The following is a 20976-nucleotide window of genomic DNA, read 5'->3' as shown; positions in this document are numbered from 1 at the left end:
GGCTACCCTGCTGCAGGTGGGGGAAAGAAGAAGAAGAAGAAAAACAAGGGAAAACAGAAAGAGGAGAAAGAAAAACAGAACAGCAAGAGGGTTAGATACCTCTGTCAGCTTAATGATTTCTCCGGAGCTGAGACACAACTTCTTATTGTCATCCAGCACTGTGTTCATATTCTCAATCCAGACCGCATCGACTGGCCCGTCAAACATGTACCATTTCTTATTTGTATCCGTGGCAATAGCTCCTACCCGGATGAGTGATGAAAGGATCCCATCAGTCCTGTTAGACAGTAGGAAGACAGACGAGTAATTGTAAAAATCACATGCTCTATCTTGAAGTAACATTCTGGCTTCATTACAGTTAATGGCAAAACTCCTGTTTACCTCAGTGAAGCCAGACTTTCACTCTTGTGTTCATCTATATCTATACTGGAGTACCTCACTAATTTATTAAAGTGAGCTGATGATGATCTGCTATTTGTTTTCCTTTGTACATTTCTAGAATCTGCAGAGCCGCTCGATAACCTTTTGGACATTAAGTGATTGAGTCTCCCTACTTTAGGGGCAAAAATACTCCTCCTCTCCACTCCTATGTACACAGCATAATAAGGATGCTACTAATGAAGCTATACCCTGTCAATAATGGAGCTGCTAATGAGGGGGACAGTAGAGCAAGGAATGTTCAGTATAGATGACTGGGATTTATTCCATACATCAAAGTCTACTGTGAATTCCTGCTCAAGCCCTAACCTACATTCCCATTATTAAATAATTGTTGTTATTTATATAGCACCTTAGGTGTCCAGGGCCACTGTTACCAAGATCAAAAGAAAAGAGACTGTTCTGAAGCCTGGCTGATTAAAACAGATGGATTTATGCCTGTAAATGCCTTTTATGTGGATGCTGTATTTTTTGTCACGTTGATGTGTCTGTGCGCTGCCCTTGGGCAGAACCACATCGTAAATAAGCTGTCAAGCTTAACTGGAATATACTATAAAAATATCCTTCAATAAAGATGCACTGGAGCCCAAATCTAGTCAGTTTTGGGGCACAGCATAAGAAATATTTATTTGCTTTAGCTTTTCTCAGAGCTCTTTTTTATTGGTTTTCATGATTTTATGAATTGTTCATTCCTCAGCTTTGCTCCTAAGCATCTAGCTGGCATAACAGGAAGGAGACAATAAGGTGGTGACTCTCACTCTATGGTCTGGGGATGTCTAGGAATCCACAGAGCCCTCCTGAGCTGGCTCCAGTGGATTTCTGAGCAGTAATGGGCTACTGAGAGGGGAGATGGCCCATCAGAGGGGTGTACAGAATGAGAAACTGGATAATAGCTAAGATAAACCAAAGGGCAGTTATTTGCAGTTCCTGGGAGCTTTGCTCCTAAGAATCAACAGACTAATACCTCTCTGCACCTCTGAAAATCGTCTCCTAATTACATAAAAATATCAGCACAACCCACATTCATACAGCACAAAAGACTATTCATGCCTGCCAATAAAGGAAGGAAAGCCCTTTAAGATGTTTTATCTTAGAGGGTTCCTAGCCCTAGATCACAAGGAGAGGAAGAGAGCGGGTTTTGTCCTTTACCACTCATGTGTTAGTAAATCAAATTCTCCATAAAGCTGGCCCATAGTGATGGATTTTGGATTCAGTATGAAGTAGTTGACTGCTTCATAATTCCCACCACTGGCTGAAGGTTGACCTTTTAGTGATGTCATGGCAGCTGCCAGAACTTTGTAACACTGCAGAGACAAGAGGGCAAGGGAATTAAACACAACAGCTCTATAACAGTGAAGAAAAGGGAACATAAACTCATAATGATCAGTTCAAGGAAGGAGACAGAAAGCAAGATTTTGCACAAAAGCTGCACGAGGCCAACAACATGGGCTGCCAAGAAAGAAAGAAGACGCTAACAGAAGCAGAGAGAAGGAAATAAAATCTCCAGTACAAAACAGATGAAATATATGGAGACACCCCAACACAGAAGCAAAAGTTGAACCCCCTGATTCTTGCATGGTACTCAGTTTAGGCAGCAGTCTTAATGCTCACAATCTTAAAGAGCAGGAGACAAAATCAGGTTCTTCTCCACATCTAAAGGCAAAACAAAAGCCTCTCATGTTCATAGCTTCTATTTGCCAGAAGGCTGCAAATGGTATAGCATTAGAGTTTCATGAAAAGTTCAGCCCTCTGCTCTGAGTCCCCTTTCAAATGCAAGTAAGATATTAAAACACTGTATCCAGTGCAGTGTCTCAGTCTCCCTTACCTTTGTTTTCCCAGATCCAGTTGGCCCTACCAGCATGAGGCCATGGCGGACCACAGTGGTTTCATACAGCTGGATACATTTTGTCACAAAACCTGAGAAGAAACAAGAATCCATTTCACTTTCCTGAAGATCAGAAAGCAGCCACACACTCCATCTGACAGAGCAATGGCCTAGCAGCCCATGCCTTAGAAGCTAGGGTTGTTTTACTGGCTTATAATTACTGTGGCTGCAGTCCAGGAAAATTTGTGAGTTGCACTTATCCTTAGCAAATGAGCGGCTGACATTTAATACAAGAGGACTAGGCCCACCCTTAATTATAAGGATGGGACATAAAATTATGTTGGTTCTGGATGGTAAAACATAATTGTTAGTTCTGTCAGTCATAGCTATTATACAGAAAAATTCAGCCTCGAAATACCTTACTACCTTTATTTCAAGAGGTGATATGCTCTATAACAACAAGAAGAAGTGACATCACATTCTGTATGGGATTCTTTCATTTCACTGTTCATCACTCCACTCCTGAACAGTATAGCACTGAATAAAGAGCGCTTCTGAAATCATCGACAGCAAAAAACTCAAATAAAATCGATGCTTTTAACTCCCTCTTTATGATGTGCAAGGGCTGCCTCCAAATGTGTTTCATTTAAATTTCTAACTTCTACTGGGCATTTCAAATGCCAGGTCCTGGCTTACTGTATTTTACTACAGGCCTCTCAGAATTTTTAGAGGCTCTGATTCATGACATCATAGCTGAAGACTGAAATTGGAGGAGGCGGCTTCCCTAAAAGATTCAATATCCTATACGCTATCTGAGACTGGCTGTGCTGTTACACTGACTTTAACTCTGAAGTCCTCCAAAGATTGCTCAAGTTCTCTATGAGAGAAGTCAGGGCATGATATTTTTGCCTGAAAAGGCCAGCAGCAAAAAGTGTTGCTGAAGCTGTGTCTACATGCCAAAAAAGGAACAATATACACACACAAAAGGGCTTTAGTTTGTTTTGCACTGACCTTTAAGATTTTTTCTACTTACCATCTACATCCTTCAGGTTGTCTTTGATGCATGATTTGCGTATTGCTTTCTCCAGGATGCCATAGTCAATAGGTTCCTCTTTGATCCTCGGAAACAGGTCAGAGACAATACCATTGAATAGCTTGAGGTCATCTTGGAGGAATTTTGGCACATTAACATCCCGGATGGCCCTCAGGCAGATCAGCTCCTGCAAAGAATTAAGAACAAATATTTAAGCAAGCTCTGTACCTCAGCTTGCAGCTTTCTGCAAGACACTCATCACATCTGTCACACATGGCCTGCCTGGAACTTCTCCGGTACAGAAGTCATGCCTATTTTGTTTGCTTTTTCTCAGTTACTTCATCCACAAGCCCTGGAGAATTTCCATGGTGACTTGCCATAATAGCTGTGGGTAACTAGAGAACAACGGAGGTAGATCAATTATGGGTGAAGTAAGAGTGTACTTGCCTCATTCATAGTAGGATTCTCTCTCTTCAGGTTGCCAGCAGCTGAGATCACAGTCTTCACAGCTCTCATTCCAAAGTCATAGTGATCCTAGAATAGCATGGAGGAAACAGATCAATCAGATGCTAGAACATCACCCTGGAACAGCAAACCTGCCATCTCAAGCTTTAGGGCAAGTGGAAAAGAGGATTTTTTTTTCTTGGAATGGTTGTCTTCCCACCCCACTGATTTGCTTGGTAAGCTAGAAAAGCCATCTCTCCTTTAAATATTTAGTCTTTATTGCATGAACTTTGTTAGACTGCATGAAAGAAGGAACTGTAGGAACTGCTTTCTAACCCAACTGTCCAATATAAAGTAGATAACGCTATACTATTAGACACTCCTGGGTCACAACAGGATGAAAAGTAACGTTAAAAGAAGAATAAGGTGGATGAAGGATGGCTCTGGACAGGATTGTGCACACAGGCTTGAGAGCCTACAGGATAAAGCTGCTGTGGTGTCAGAATTCACAGATGCACTTGAATATTCTAGTAGCAGCAGGAGGAATCCCTCCCCACAACCATTTTAGAAAAGGTTAGATGGTAGAAAGTTACTGACTTGGGTGCTGAGCTGTTCTGAAGACAATTTGAATGTCGTGGTGATCTTCTTTGCAAGCACCTTGGCTTCATTAAATCCAAAGGAGTAGAGCGAGATCTCAGCAATCATGGAGTAGTCTGGAACCATCATAGCCACAGGACGGAAGAGAGCCTGCAACATACAATATCATCACGACAGGAATCACCACCAGCTCACTCCCTGTTTCTTTTTCTAGCAGGTCTAGAATGGTATATGATCTGCTTGAAGCCTGCAGTTTGTGGAGTCCAGCCTAGGTGTATCTCTTGGACCTCTCACAATCTCAGTATTTGCTTACAGATGAGACTTTATCCTACCAAGAGTACACTAGCCTAACTCTTGTGATAAGGACATGGTGAAATCACCAAATAGCCCATTGCATTGACTGGTAGTACTACTGGGTTGTCTATTTTTTAAGTAATAGTGGATGTATCTACACAAGACACTAACTGTGCAGTAGCAGGCCAGGCAAAACCATACTAATATGCTACTGCACACTTAGTGTCCGAAAACCCCCCATGCACCAGCACTCCTGTGCAGCAGCACAAGTTACTGTGCATTGATTTACTACTTCATTATCCAAGTACTAAACTTAATGCACAGTAACTACACTGCATTAATATATGTAGACACACCCACTGGCTACACTGTTCTAAGAGGATTCTTGCTCAGAGACGCACTGGGGTATAAGCTGGCTGTCCTGAGGCATAGACTGCTGTAGCATAAAGAAACCAGGAGACAGTCAGAAGATCCATACCATTCAAATGGTGTATGATTCTAATGAAAGGGAAGTTGTCATTCTGAGAGACAGCCAACACAGCTTCACTACGGGTAGATCATGCCTGACCAACCTCATCTCCTTCTATGACCAGGGGACATGTCACCTGGACAGGGGAGTAGAGGTTGAAGTCATATACTTGAATTTCAAAAAAGCCTCTGATTTGGTCTCCCATGATGTCCTCATGGCAAAACTGGAGAACTGCAGCCTCGCGGATGGCACCAAACTATAGGGAAGTGTGGTTACACTGGAGGATATGCTGGGGATACAGCCTGACCTGGATAGGCTACAAAGTGGGCAGATATAAACCTGATAACTTTCAACATAGAGAAATGCAAGGTGTTCCACCTAGGAAGAAAAAACCCATATCATACCTATAGGCTTGGCAGTGCTTCACTCTCTAGCACTATGTCCAAAAGGGATTTGGGGGTCATGACTGACCACAAGATGAATATGAACAACCAGTGAGAGACTGCAGCCAGCAAAGTAAATAAAACCTTGGTTTGCATGCATCTCAAACAAAATCCAAGATGTCATTCTTCTGCTTTATTCAGCCTTGGTGAGGCCACAGCTGGAGCACTGCATCCAATTTTGGGCCCCACATTTTAAAAAGGATGTGGAGAAACTTGAAAAAGTCCAGAGGAGAGCCACGTGCATGATCAGAAGTCAAGAAAGCAGGCCTTATGAGGAAAGGCTGAGAAGCACAGGACTCTTCAGCTTGGAAAAGCGTAGGCTCAGTGTGGACTTGTTGACAGCCTATAAATATATCAGATGTGTACAACAAGATCTGGGAGAATGTCTGTTCACCAGGGCTCCCCTAAGAAAAACAAGGTGCAATGGTCTCAAACTGCTGGAAGAACATTTTAGACTGGACATAAGGAAGAACTTCTTTACAGTCTGAGTCTCTAGATTCTGAAATAGACTTCTCCCAGAAGTGGTGCAAGCACCTACCCTAGACATCTTCAAGAAGTGTTTGGATAATTACCTTGCTGGGGTCATCTGACCCCAGCTGACTTCCTGCCCTCTGGGGAGGGGACTGGACCAGACAATCTTGCAAGGTCCCTTTCAGCCCTAATGTCTATGAAATCTATGGCCAGGAAAGCCAAAGAACATGATAATTTCAGTTCGCCCAGCAGTCTGCACAGAGTAGGCTCCTGTGGATTTCCAACCACCAATGACATCTGTCCTCCATCTGCACATGGAAATCCTAAAGTAAAGCAGCAGCTGCAAAACTGTCTGCTCTCTCTTGGGGTAAATCCCTATTGGGCATCAGGCCGTACAGAAGAGAGGAAATTATTTATTTATTCAGTGAATCTAGACTCAAATTTGGCACAATCCATAGCTTTAACAGCTAAAGTTAATTCTAACAAGTGTCATTCTCTTCCGAATAAGCACGGCATAAAATGGCATTAATGGAGTTTCAGGACAGGTACTCCCAATAACATCAGCTCAAATGCACTAACTATAGATGTGAAAGGAAAGTATTTTTGAAGTATCTGTACTGTGAGCGTACCCTACAACCAGCCAGCCAGTCCAAGGTCAGCTTAGAGCAGGTTTATGGTATCCAAAGAAGCTAGCTGTGATGGACCAAGAGATTTCAGGTACCTCGGTTTTTTGGGAGCCCACCTTGAGATACTCTACCTAACTACCCAAACTTCCATGGCACAGGCACTCAGTGCATTCAGGTTTCTGGCTCCCCAGAATCATATGGCACTTTGGAAGCCCAGGCCTGGACATTCATGTCTACATGGCATTTTTCTTATTGCATCTCGAGCATCCCCATGTATTTTTCAAGCCATATCCCAGCAAAAAACAGACCAGTCCCAGAGAGTGGCTCAGTTCTCATGGCTGCTATGTCATGGTATTGCAGGGTGGAGCTGGAAAGACCAGTTAACACCAGTGTTAATGTCATGCATGTATCATGACATATACACACTGGCAGAGCAGTGGTGTAAAAGGTACTGGCCCATAAGGAACTGACATCAACAACAGTCACAGGCTTTCCCTGTTAATATAAGGTCTCCTAAGGCGTTAAATCTCTGTGTTTAACATCTGTGACTTACCACAATCCCAGATGGACAACTAAGTCCAACTACATGAGGTGGGGACAGGTGGTACAGAGTACTGGTTTTTCATTAACAATGATATTTCTAGATATCTTCGGTCCCTACATTAAAGACACAGGTCCATATTTGAACACCTCATAATCACCCTTTCAGCACCCCTGCGAGATAAGGCAGTACTATTATAAATGACTTATAAGGAAGTCTGTGGTACAGCAGGAACTTGAACCCAGGTTTCCAATAACCAAAGGTAGGATACTGACCACTGACCACTTCCGCTTTATGTTAGTGAAGTCATCCCTAATATCTAATGAAGTTTACTTACTTTTAGATTATCAGGTAATTCAGTGCGTCCAGCATATCCAGGGTTCATGGTGATGAAAACTGCACAGGATGGGACCAGTGGGATCTCAGTTCCTTCAAACATGAAACGGTCCACCTAGAAAACATGACCATTCTAAAATGACAAAGATAAGTTCTCTAGAGTCAAATGAGCAGGTGGCAGAATCAGTATCCCATAGGGGGAAAAAGCCCTTCTCCTCTGATTTTAAATTGGACAGTGACAGGTCACCCCACTGATATGGATGACAAGATCTGGCTTCCATCCAGGAATGCAGGCTTACAAACGGGACTTCTCCTACCTTTAAGAAAGCAGGTTCTTACATGGATTTACTGATCATTTACGATATTTCTTTTGATCACAAAGAGGCTTCTAACCCTCCAGCTGTAAACAGACACCTTCAGATTTATTCAGTATGTGAATTGGGGACTGAATTAATTTGTGTAAGATAAGGCAAGAAAAGAAACCTAAATCCCTTTTAAGAACACTTGTGGGTGGTGATTTCAGATGGTGGATAAAGAAGTACAGCAGAACTCACTGAAAGCAAGTTTCTGATGGTAAGCCAAAGTCAAGGAGCTTCAGGACTTAACCTTTATCAATCCCTACAGGAGCAAAACAGAGACTGGCTGTTAGAATAACTGACAGCTATGTCTCTGTCAGGAGCTAGCACCAACGTCTAGTAAGCATGACGCACATGTGTATGCATGTGCTCTCACACACACGATTTTGTGAATACCTCAAGGTTCAAAGATAATTCCCTCTGTTATATATAAGCAATCAAGCAATAATCCTGGTTTCTGCTTAGTCACAATGGTACATTTTACTTTACATATCACTGTGCAAGAAAACAGGCATAACGGTATTTTTGTCTATCAGCAAGTGTCTAGGATTAGAATCAAATAGTGGAAAAAAGTACAGGAAAAAGGTTATGGCCACACTATAACCAGAAATGTGGCTGCAGCTTACAAACATATCTGAATGAGTATTAAATTAGATAGCTCAAGTTTAAGCATAATCTGCAACAACTGAGAGTGGAGAAGAGGCTTCAAAATCCACCAGGACATGGGTCAGTAATCAGTTGGCTACCCCACACTTTTGGCTGTTGCAATTATAGTCCTGTTCGTACCTAAGCTAGCCAATTTGAAGATAGTGTGGCTACATCTATGAAAGTTGCAACAGGAGGTTTGGATTGTACTACAGGCACACCAAGAGTTAGGACACTATCAGTGTCTAGATAACCCATCTCTTTATTTGCTCATATCCTTGACTCACCCTTTGCTGCTGGGCCTTCTGAATGGTCGTGATCTGTTGAGCAACTACAGACAGCACTTCAATATCAATGCGGTTAAATTCATCAAAGCAAGCCCATGCTCCAGAGCTAAACAAGGAAGGGAAAATGAGAGCAGCGTGAGGGACACAGAAACTCACAAACTAGCAGTTCAACTGGACTTAAGCATCTGTGTTATGGTGATGGCACTATGAAAGAAACAAGAAATGAATCTAATAGTTCTCAGCATTCTCACAATGGGGGAGATAATAGCGCAAGCAGCCTAATAAAAACAGCACAACGCAGAGTTGAGTTTGAAAGGGATGTCAGTATAGGCAGTCCTCAGGCTTATGACACAATTATTTCCTGAAAACCGTGTCTTAAGTAGAAACGTTGCAACTCAGAACCAATTTTCTCATAAGAAACAATGTTATAAATGGGGGATTGGTTCCTGAACCGAGGCCTGATACCCTATTTTCACCAAAAATAACCCAGAATTTTGTATTCGGGTCATTTATACATCAGTAATATAGCTACATTAATATATTTATATTGTAAATAGCAATCATATTGATTTAGAAGGACTTCTTTGAGGTGACTCTGCTGGACTTTTTGAAGGGTTCTTGACTGCAGTCTTCTCAGGAATCTTGGCTGCAGGTTTTTCTGGAGTCTTGTCTGCTTTCTTAAAGAAAGCGTCCAAGGAAGTTTGGACAAATGTTCTCCAGGGAAATGAGTGACACAGCGAACTTGTTCACTGGCATGGCATTGCATTGGATCAAGCGTCTTAAGTTGAAACTGGTGTTGTAAAGTTGAAACAGGGTGTCAATTTATAAATGTTGTAAGTGCAAAACATTGTAACTCGAAACGTTGTAAGTCGAGGACTGCCTGTATAACATTTTATTCTGTACCCAAAATGTGGGCACAGCTTATATAACATGATATAGAGCTAGATTCTATTCCACCTATTAGGTAGCTAAGTAGATTTAAGTGCCTACGTACAATTCTATTCCACCCTGTTTAAGTCCTGAAAATCCATTAATGCACTTATTTTCTAACACACTATTATCTAGGGGTCCACTGATAAAGATTTTTTGGGCCTATAACAATAGCTGATTTTTGAGGCATATTGGTTGATACCAATCCGATTTCTGATACGCACCCCGGCAGCTTTAAAAGCAGCTGGTAAGTCTGTTGTGGTGGAAGGGGAGGGGGAAGGGAAGGAGCACAGGAGGCCCCCCGCAGTGACGGAGGAAGTGGGGCTGGGGCAGGCACTGTCCAGCTGGGGTAAGGCAGGGCACAGGACGGAGCCATGGCTTGTCTGAGGGGCATGGGGAGGAGGGGCAGCTCCCACCACTGCACGCACCCTGGGAGGGTATGGAGGGCATGTGCCCCCAGATCTGTGCAGGGCAAGGTGGGCTGCGCCAGGCTCTTCCCAGCAGGGGCTGGGCTGGGCTGCACTTGCAGCAGGCAGCAGCAACGCTGGGAGAGGAACTACCAGGGGGACTGCAGGCACCCCAAAATTCACTGTAACCCCCCCAAACCCCTGCTCCCAGTGCCTCCACCCCCCCACCCTGAGCACAGCCCAGCTCAACCCCTGCCAGGATGAGCCCAGCGCAGCCCTAGCCCTATCCTGCAGCAGCAGTCTGCCCCATCCCGTGCAGATCCAGGTGGCACATGCCCCACCCTGGGGTGTGTGCAGCAGCAGGAGTTGACCCCCGCCATGCCCCATAGATGAGCCATGGCACCATCCGGTGTCCCACTCTGCTGCTGGGCAGTGCTTGCCCCAGCCCCTTCCCCAGCCCTACTCCCTTCCTCACTGTGGAGGCCTTGATCTGCCCCCTACATCCCTTCCCTCCCCCTCCCCTTCCACCACAACAGACTTACCAGCTGGATGCAGCTCTCCACGCTGCCGGGCTGTGCTCCTCATCGCCTACGTGCTGCAGCTGAACGCATGCATAGGGCATTTATCAGCCACATTAAATCAGCCACATCAGGCAAAAAAAGCCATTTTCTATTACAGTCAATTTTTTTTTTATATCAGCACTGATCTGATATCAGATTGATGTATAGGTGCACCTCTACTATTATCTTATCCTTAAGACTGAATTACAAAACTGCAGCAAGGAGGAGAGGGCCCCAACTTCCTTTGGCAGTAATTGCTTTTCAGGGACTCAAACAATGTAGATTAGAATCACACTTAGGCACCTAAGTCTACTTTGACACCTAGGGTATTTATACGCATACCTTTTTATTCGGCAATGCACCGGAGATCTACTGCTTCTGAGCAGACTCAGTTAATTGAGTCTGCTCCACACGCACACTGATGTGTACTGTGCTGCGCTGCGTGGAGGTGTAAAAGCTGTGAAATGCACGTCAGCGTGGAGAAAATGGCAGCAGTGCACTTTTGAACTAAAGCACCTCCGAGGTGTTTTAGTTCAAAAAGGCACTGCTACCAATTTTCTTTATGCTGACGTGCATTTCATCACTTATACAACTGCAAACGTTGCAGCACCGCTCATTTTTCAAAGTACCCAGTACTGTGGCACTTGCACATGTAAAAATTCCCGAGGTGGAATAAGATCCAGGCCCACAGCGTGCAGGAGAAAACATCTGTGTATGAGAAAGGTGTTTTCACCATTAGATTTGTTCAAAGAACAAATTAAACCTACATGCAAAAAAACTGCCAAAACTTTATCAGAATTCATTGGATGAAAAAGTGAAAGGAATAATGTGATTACCACTATTTGGTACATAGACAAAAACCGGGTATTTTAAAAAGGCTCCATCAGGGGTTAAGACAATCTCTCCTAACTACACAATCTTGGTCAGCAGATTTTCCCCTTTTAAGATTAACAGGCTTGTAGATGGAACCCCAGCCTAATATATAAAATACTATGAAAAGGATGGAACACATGAACATTCAAGCTGGTATCATTTGCCAACAGCTCCAAATGAAAACTGGTGGAAAACATTTTAATCTTGTTTTGCAAGAATTCAGCTGTTCCCTTATATTGGTATAACTAATGTCCTTTATTTCCTTCCGATGGGCATTTTACATCACTTCCATCCTTCACTTGTTCTGGAACCACAAAATACCTATCCAGTCAAAATGCTACAGAGAGAGACCTGCCATTCCCGAGACTGCTGGACCAGGGCTCCTAGCTATTCCCTGTCACCATCAACATCCTCACCTATTCCTAGCTATTCACACCTGGCAATTTGTCCATCATTTATAATTATTTTGTATAAATATAGTAACATATTTATAAAAATGATATTTATAGTGTTTGCACCTGGCTAATCCCTTAAAGAACTTTCCCATAGCCATGAAGTCAAGCTGGTCAGAGCAGTTAAACACTACTGTCTGGATGGCCAGGGCTTTCCCCAGATCTTTAGTTGTTTCAGTTTTGCCTGTTCCAGCTGGTCCTGCAGGGGCTCCTCCAAATTTTAGGTGCAGGGCTCCTGTCAGTGTCAGGTAACATCTACAGCAATGAATAAAACACCAGTTAGAAATACCTCTACTCAGATTTAAAGATTATAGATCCCATTATAGTACTCAGAGTGACTTGCTTTATTTGAATGGGAGAAAATATGACCACTGAAAATCCAGCCAATCATAGTCAAAGAGGCTTACTTATTCAACACAGTGCACAGGGACTTCAAATAATACTTGGTCTCTACTAGGGCTGTGTGAAGCTTCGGGTGCTGATTCGATTCGGAGATTTGATTCAATTTGGCAGCTGAATATCCGAATCCGAATCAAATCAGGAGACCAATTAAAAGGTCTAAATAGATTTGAAGCTCTCTGAATCGATTTGGAAAACATTCAGAGAGCTTTGGAGATTCAGGCAGTCCCCACTCACTGGTGCAGGGAGCTGGACCTGGACTCTGTGCTGGTAAGTAGGGGGCAGGGAAGGGGAGGCTGGAGGAGGGGGGGAAGGAACCATGGGGGAACCCCTGCCAGGCCCCATCCCCTGCGTGTTCCTCCAGCCCCCCTGAGTGCCCCCTGACCCCTACTCACTATCCCAGCCCCCTATGGCTGCCCCACCCAGCCCCGCTCTTTAAAAAAAAAATTTTAAAAGACCCAGACTCTGGCTACTGCAGAAGCCTCAGGGCTTCTGGGGGCTAGGGGCAGTGCCCCCCACACAGCATAGAGCAGTGGGAGGCAGCAGGGATTGCCCCCCCACGTGGCAGAAGCTGGTGAGTGGGGGGGTCTTTTTTTTTTTTTTTTTAAAGATCCAGGAGCTGGGGCTGCGAGAGTGGGTGGAGGATGGGTGCTCGTGACAGAGCCCCTCACACAGTGTGGGGTAGTGGGGATCGCCCCACACCCCTGTCTGGCAGCAGCCGGTGAATGCCAGGCTTTTTTTTTCAAAGAGCTGGGAGCTGGGGCTGGGCGAGGCAGCCATTGATGGGGCTGGGAGAGCGGGCGGGGGATGGAGCCAATTCAGAGATTTGCCCAGTTGAGCTGTAGCTGAATCTCCAAATCAGATTCACTCAAAAATCGATCCAGGACAGTGATTTGAATCACCGAATCGAACCACTGTCCCCCAAATTGGCCGAATCTGAAACCAAAGTTAATACTAGCCACTTTACACAGGCCTAGTCTCTAATGCTCTCTTGCATATCAGGTTGTAGTTCTTAAGACCTTCAGGTTTTTTGTGTTAAAGATCCTAGTTTGTTGCATGGTGTTGGGGGGTCTTTAAGGCTATAGTATGTGAATGGGGAACAGCAGACATTCTCATGGGCCCTTCTGGACTTGACAGCTACTAAGTGCTTGCTGGTAACTGCCAGGGGCTGCATGTTAGTGGCTCAGGTGGTTCCTTCCAGTCTTAAGTTCCCCTATTACATTTATATGCATCCTGCTGCAAATTCATTCCAGCTAAGGAAGATGGTTCCTCTGAGAGCTAAGCATTATTACTGTTTCTATGAAACATTCATCTTCCAAGGTATTGGTTTACTCATCTAATGGTGCGCAATCAATCACCAGGAATAGGACAGTCCCTTTGTTACTGAGACAGACAGCTTATATGCCTCAGAGCAGTTCACTAGATATAGTTTATCTGGTTGGTGGGGACACAAATTGCTAGAAATCTTTTAGAACGTGTATCACAAAGGGCCCCTCATTTACCTCATTCCCCATCTTGAGTAGTGCTTTACTATATAAATAGTCTGAGAATTACTTGTGTAATGAAATACTATTTATCTGAGTAAGGCTGGCAGAGTTATGTCTTTGTTTTAAGATTCCCAAATGAAAGAGCCAGACAATTGTACAAAGCTAGTTATTATTCAAAGAACAAAATCTTTTTACCTGTCAGTCAGGGGTGTGATCACCAGACGACCACTGTTTCCCAGATACTCATAGCCATAGATAAATTCAGCATTCACTGCTCGGATGTACAGGTCACCCCTTGTCCAGTAGTATCTAATGGTGAGTGAAAATGGGATCTTAAAGATGAACAAGTACTGGCAGAGGTACAAAAGAGATAAATAAAAAGGCTACAATCTTTTTCATACCACTCCAGGCTCCTAAGGTCCATGCATCACCTCAGGAATGAGTCAGAAAGAGCTGAAGAAAAATTCTAACCTTACTGAGTTCAGTGAAAAAAATTATAAGCAGGAAAAACTGTGCAATGTCTGGGACTCACACTGGACCAATGTTTGGTGATAGCATCATGCATTATGTCTCCTCCTTGGGCATAACTTCTAGTAGTGAGGGTTACAGAGTTCTCAGTAAAATTCAAACAAGTGCTCAAAACTTAGCTCTATCTTGATGACTGTCTTCAGACGACAAACATCAATCATGTTACAGTCCCGACAATCAGAACAACACAATAGATTATAACACTCCTCTTCACAATGTTCAAAACACTTGGCTTTACAAGCCTTAAATAATATGATGCAGACAAGCAACTACATAGATATATTAACCAAATACACTCCTTGTCACTGACACTGACAACATCTCATCACTAACACTGCTAATCAGTAATGATAATGGATAGCGGCCAGTGAATCCAAACCATATTTATGATTAATTTTCTTTACCTGAGCTGGGAGATCCACTCAAAATCATTCACACTCATCACATTCTCTTCAATCAGCTTAGCTGCAACATCCTTGGCATGGACTTCGATCACAATGAGAGCTGACAGCACTGCTCGCTGCATCTTAGACAGCTTTCCTCGCACAAGGGCTACCAGATCACTCAGCTGTGCAAGGCAAGTAAAGGTAATCAGAATCAGGCACAGTAAAAAATTTGCATGTTGGTTCCTAGTCTTTAATTACAATATACTGATAGAGGGAAAGAGAAGGAATGGGAGGATGTTCCAATGGTTTGGGCACCAGCCTGGGCCACTGAAGACCCACTCTGAATTTCCTACTCTGCCACTGACAACCTGTGCAACTCTGGACAAAAGTTTTAGTTTCTCTATACCCCAGCTCCCCATTTGCATCCCGTGCATGGGTGTTGTAAGGATAAATACATAAAAGACCATGAAGCAATAGATGACAGGAAGTGTTAGCTTTCATTTGAGATCATGAACTGTGATTTAGAATGAGATGTAGAGGGTCTGTTATCATTGTTATGAAGAATTACACCTAGCACCCATCATGCTGTGCTAGGGCATGACCAAATTCTTGGAGAAGACCACTGGTAACATCTTATTACATAGGGTACTTAAGGTAAGATGGCAACGACACTGCAATCCAAGATGTGCTTGCTATTTCCCCCCCTACCTTTGAATGTAGTCCTTTCCCACACCAGTATCAAGCCTGTTCAAAACTGCTGGTCTAACTTTGACACATTTATCAGGATGCAGCTGCATCAATAGCTCAGGTTTTGGCTTTTGGCTGATTTTTTAAGTAGAAGGATTTTTTATAAGAACAGACCTTAGTGCAGGGAAATCTAAACTTTGCCTGTACTCAGTCATCTTTCCTACCTGAGCACTCAGCTGTGGAAACAGCCTAGTGGACAAATCCCCAGCTTCCAGGGCCTCGGACACTTCCTTTGTCCAGAATGTCTGACAGCCAGCGATGGTCACCTGACCAGGCCATTGCAAAACCCAGGTAGGGCGTGGCGTCTTTAAGAAAATAATACAAGGCACATTACATGCTAATTAGAAATGAAAGATCTTCATTGTACAGCCCCCAACCTTGTTATCTCTGCTCTGTAGCCAGCAACAATCCAGTTCCACGCTCACATCACAAAGAGGTAATCAAGTTAGCTGTATTAGTCTATAAGATGCATCTCTACCCTGCCTTCTGCTTGACTTCAGACTATATGAATCAGAGATACATAAATTCTTGAGAGTAAAAATGTATGTATCTCTGATCCAGTTAGTCTATATGGTGCATCTCTAATCCAAATTCCACATTAGATATACTTATTTCTGTTTAGCCATACTCCTCTATTTTCTCCAGTTGCCCTGATGAAACTTCCCTTAAGTGTCACATATCCAGACAGTGGATGCTGTCAGTGCTGACAGATCAATTGGCAATACAAAGTAAGAACTTGTATGGAAAATTGCAACATGCAACTGAAACGGGAATCTAGTGAAGCCAAACAGAACAAGTGTTTGCCCTGTGATGAAAGAGGTTAAGTGGGCTGAGGTCTAGGCTGCAGTTCTGATGGGGAACACTTTAGGGGGGTTCGGTGTGAGGAAGCTTTGCTTTATCATAGTTTTTATAAACAAAACACCTAGATGCCATTTTACCCCAGAGGGAGATGGCAGTGTGGGCTTAGTAGCAGGGGCCAGAGACTGCTCCCTGATTGGTTCTGCCTGACCTTCTGTTTCACTGTATTGGGTGAGTGTTGTACCCAAGTTAATACTGTATTGTTGCAAGTGTGGATGCCTGGAGTTGGTGGAGAATGAGTGAGGCTCTGAGAGAGCGAGAGAGTGGAGAAAGGGTAATCCCAGGCAGGACAGAGAGAAGGTCGCAGGGAGACCAGAATAGAGAGAAAAGAATAGTCCAAGGGAGAACACTGTGGAGGCCATGGAAGGACAGAGGGAACTGGAGTGACACAATAGTCTGCTGTGCTGTTTGGGACATCAGCACTCCGATACCCCTCCTCATTAAAGAACAAGAACACCCCCCTTTTCAGGAACTGATCAGAAAGGGGTTGAGGGAAGTGGGGGTGATACAGATCACGGAATAACCAGGGACTGAGAAGAGCCAGATCTCAAAGCTAGAGGTCTGCCCCTTGTCAAGGCACACCAGAGCTGACTTCAGGGGGTCCTCTCAGAAGATGGTGATTGAATAAAGCTGCTTCTTGTGGAGTCCCAAGGCAGCTTCCCCCCCACAGCTAGTTCCTGTTTCACACTCCTTGAATATGTCTTACCGTATGTCATCCTTTCTTCCAAATGACCTCCAAACTGTAATCCAGATTTTCTACTTGCATAGATTTTACAAAAGACTCACCCTGATTTTACCTCCACTGACTTCTGGGATTAAGCTGTGCTTTTACTACTACCATCACTTCTTTGTGTAGTATGACTGACTGACCTATAAGCTGGAGAAGCAACCAAAAGGGGGAGACCTACCCTAAAGCAGCAGCAAACTGGAAAGTGAGGTATAGTAACAGAATCATGTACCAGGATCTAAGGCTATATTTTAAAACAGTAGGATATGAAAAATCTACTGGAGCACACTGTTACCCATAACCACTTCTAGGTGGGTGAACAGCTGTAGTTACAATCTTCCCCATAAACCTACATGTCTTCAGTAGGCAGCAAGGTGAAAAGGAGAAGAACAGAATAAGATGAAGGAATCTCACATGTGGATAAATCCCAATCGATCTCTCAATGTTGTCCCGCACACTGGCCTTCATGGATTTCTCAACTTCTAGCAACCAGTCCTCCACATTGCCCGTGGGATAAATGGGGGAAAAAAGCTTCACTTCTTCCCCTTCTGCAGAGTACATGTGAGTGATCTGTAGGTCCTCCTGGAACAGCAACTAATGGAGAAAGCAAAGCATGAAACATTAGTGGAGCATGCCTCTTATATATCTCTCCCTGCATTCCCTGGAGAGGAATTTACATTAGTAAATTAGTACACCAATTTACATTAGTTATGGATTTGGCATACCACAAATCATCAAAATGCAAAATTAACATGTCTTTCCATGAAGTAGAAGAATACCTAACAGCAAGGGATTCGAGTTCATCCGTAGCACAACTTGACTCAGGTGAATCAAATTACATATAGAATGAAAAATCTTCACTATGTGTCTAGGAATCTGTAAAACCTCTTTACCTTCAATTTTGTTCATCAAAATAATCCCCCCTGAGGTTTGAGTTTTCTGTTTTAAAAATAAAAGTGTGATACCCTGATTCAAAAACTAGTAAAGTCAAGGTACGTCTATTGATGCCAATGGGCTAATTAAATTTCCTTATTTCCAAGCTAATAATTGTACGATTTGTTCCTTGATGTGTGAATTCAGTGATGATATGAGGTACAAGACTGATAAGATAAGACTGAAGTTTAATAATACATCAGTTAAATCAGCAAAGGAGTGCCTCAGTATCTATGGCCCATTTAGTTCTTGGTTTCCCTTAAGGCTGTCTTTAAGGCTAGCAGCTCTGGTGGTGTTAATGTGGATACTTCTCCACCGAGAATGTAGATGTGCTGTAATGATATTTGGAAACTGGGAGCAGTATGACACCCATTCTAGCCAGGCACCAACCACCCACTTACTCAATGCAGTACAGGAAAGGACACAAATCAAGTCACCTTTATTTGTACCACATGGTGATGTCTCTGAAGAAACTTGATGTTGGCTTCCAAAAGCAGCTGGGCTTGCATCCTGCCCAATTCCACCTCCCCATAAGTGTCTTGATTAACAAGAGATTCATTTCCACACAGCAAAATATGAATGTTCCCCCTGTATTAGGAACATCTCTAGGTTCCCATGACACATAAGTCCCAACCATAAGACCTGCTGCCTGCTAGACACAGAAGAAATGGTTTCTTTTACCTACCCGTGCAATGTTCTCAAAGCACTTGCGGAGGTGAGGCTGCACGGCAGTGGGGTCCTTTGTCTGAGATAGTATCTCTAGTAGCTCATCATCCGAAAGGAAGTAGAACCTGAAAATAAATATGTGGGAGACAGAATAACAAGCAGCTCATTTTGCTTTTTGCTAATGTTTTGATGCTGGCACTTGACAGTTCATGGCACTACTATTTATTGTGAGAGAAATGGTTTTTGGCTAAAAGGATTCTTCAGGGTGTGCTGCTGGTCTCCAGGGATTATTTGCATTGCTGCAGAAACTGTAGTTCAGTTAAAGATAAACTAGCCATGTCTTGTTCTCTGTTGCAGTTACCCTGAAGATGTCACTTATACCATGGCAGTGTGGGTGTGAATGACACCTGATCAGAACAGTAGTATTTTGCACCTATTTTACCACTGTAATTCGGACTCCAGTAGGGGGCAAGTGGGCTCCTGCAGGCTTGTAGGAGACAATTTCAGGCGTTTTTCAGGGCAGTCTCTCCCACACCTCTGACTGGCTGAGGGAGCCTGCCATGGAGCTGATTACCATTGAACAGCAGCATACTGGCTGTTCTTCAGCTGTTTTAAGAAAGCAAAGCTCATGACTTATTAAACAACTACTTTTAGGTAAGGCTCACCACTTAGAATTCTGCACAGAGAAAAACAGAGAAGGGAAGGGGGAAATTCCCTTCTGCTCCCACATTGCAGCAAACCAAAGCAGGCCTTGGGAGAGCCATGCTGGGGAGAGGGAAGCCCCTGCAGCTGGGTTACCCTGTATCCCATGCCAGGTGGTAGGAGCAGGGACCCAGCATGCCTATGTTCATAGCTCCTAGAGCAGGGGAAACTTGCCTGTTCTGCTCTGGGCAGGGCTTTTAAACTCCCCACCAAAGTGGGGAATCGAACAACCTGACTGACTGAGCCCCATCAGTTTTGAATCACTGCCTCATATCAATTCAGCTGAATCTGATTCAGGGATTCATCTGCTGCCGAATGTCTGAATCAGCCAGGCCAGGCCCATCTCCTGACAGTGATTCAAATCACCAAACCAAATCAAATCACTGTCCCCTGAATCAACTGAATCCGAAGTGACTACTAGCAGCTTCACACAGGCCTAGTTTCCAGGGCTCTACTGCCTTTCTTCTCCATGCTTCAGGTAAGTTGTTTTGGGTATGTTTTTTTTAACACTTTTCCCCACCCTCCCTCTCCCACAGTTTTAGGCTATTTCCAGCCAAATAGCTATTTTCCAGAGCTTTGAGGGAAACAACTAAATTTCAGGCTTTCACCTGAAATCCCCTGAAGCCTGAATTACAGTGGTCCCTACCTATTTTGTACAGGAGTACATACTATGCCTAAAGAGCTCAAGATCCAAGCTGTTTCATTTTACTTCATTTCTCTTTCCTCATGCCTTTTCTAGATGCCAAAGGTGCAGATTGCCTTGTGCTTGAATCCTGTGCCATGAAACATTCACACAGCTGGCCCTACTTTCTCTCTGTTGTTCTCTCCATCAAGACTCAGCATTATAAGGAGGACCTTTCCTGAGATCTGTAAGTTCACAACAATTTCACAGTCTTATCCTACTGATAGAAACGAAAAATACACTGGCTCCTGACAAATGTAACTAAACTAATCTTCTATGTCACACCTACAGTTCCAGGAAGTGTAATCCAGTGGGACCTGGTATCCAGTGGGATTACCTGGGGAAAGCTCCTCTCTTGGTCTCCAGGTATTCACTCAGGCCTTTCTGCACAAGGTCCAGTAATTTATTACATTTCCTCAGGTTCTCCAGAAGTCTGGGTTCAGGGCAGAGGGAAATAACCTGAAAATGACATGGACACAAACAAAAAGCATCAAGTACACAAGGTACATCATGGCAGGGAAAACAAACTAATTGAAAGGAGAGGTGAATGGTGAGAGCTAAAAATCTCATTTACAAAAACAGTTTCATCTTACCTTGCATACCTGGTGGAGTAACATTTAGGAAGGTCACAAAAATTACTATCTTGAATTCCTCCAAATACCAAATTGTGATGATCAATGTTCAAATACAGAATACAAATACTGAGAGAGCTGCTGTGGCGAAGAAGGCCAGGGAGCAGAAGAGTGCAGAGCAGCAATGCCAGCACCAGGGAATAGGGCTAAAGAAGCAGTGGCACAGAGAAAGGAAAGAGTGAAAGTAGGAATCAGGCACTAA

At 43.6% G+C, this 20976-nt stretch overlaps 1 protein-coding gene across 1 annotated transcript in view; it reads right to left on the bottom strand.

The window, feature by feature from the left end:
- Window positions 1–20976, bottom strand: part of DNAH1 (dynein axonemal heavy chain 1) — a 152774-nt gene that overhangs the window by 84916 nt on the left and 46882 nt on the right. Inside the window, exons 23-37 of the mRNA XM_090022620.1 lie at window positions 20480–20601; window positions 18778–18883; window positions 17574–17753; window positions 15739–15879; window positions 14846–15009; window positions 14109–14222; window positions 12094–12282; window positions 8806–8911; window positions 7519–7632; window positions 4338–4487; window positions 3744–3830; window positions 3297–3483; window positions 2264–2355; window positions 1588–1742; window positions 100–277 (exon numbers count right to left, since the gene is read on the bottom strand). Of these exons, the coding sequence (XP_089878746.1) occupies window positions 100–277; window positions 1588–1742; window positions 2264–2355; window positions 3297–3483; window positions 3744–3830; window positions 4338–4487; window positions 7519–7632; window positions 8806–8911; window positions 12094–12282; window positions 14109–14222; window positions 14846–15009; window positions 15739–15879; window positions 17574–17753; window positions 18778–18883; window positions 20480–20601 (2085 nt within the window). The remainder of the gene's footprint in view (window positions 1–99; window positions 278–1587; window positions 1743–2263; window positions 2356–3296; window positions 3484–3743; window positions 3831–4337; window positions 4488–7518; window positions 7633–8805; window positions 8912–12093; window positions 12283–14108; window positions 14223–14845; window positions 15010–15738; window positions 15880–17573; window positions 17754–18777; window positions 18884–20479; window positions 20602–20976) is intronic.

The sequence above is a fragment of the Crocodylus siamensis genome, chromosome 11, assembly GCF_052110815.1.
Source record: "Crocodylus siamensis isolate JL-2025a chromosome 11, ASM5211081v1, whole genome shotgun sequence".
NCBI classification, from domain to species: Eukaryota; Metazoa; Chordata; order Crocodylia; family Crocodylidae; genus Crocodylus; species Crocodylus siamensis.
This window is presented reverse-complemented; position numbering and strand designations above follow the sequence as displayed.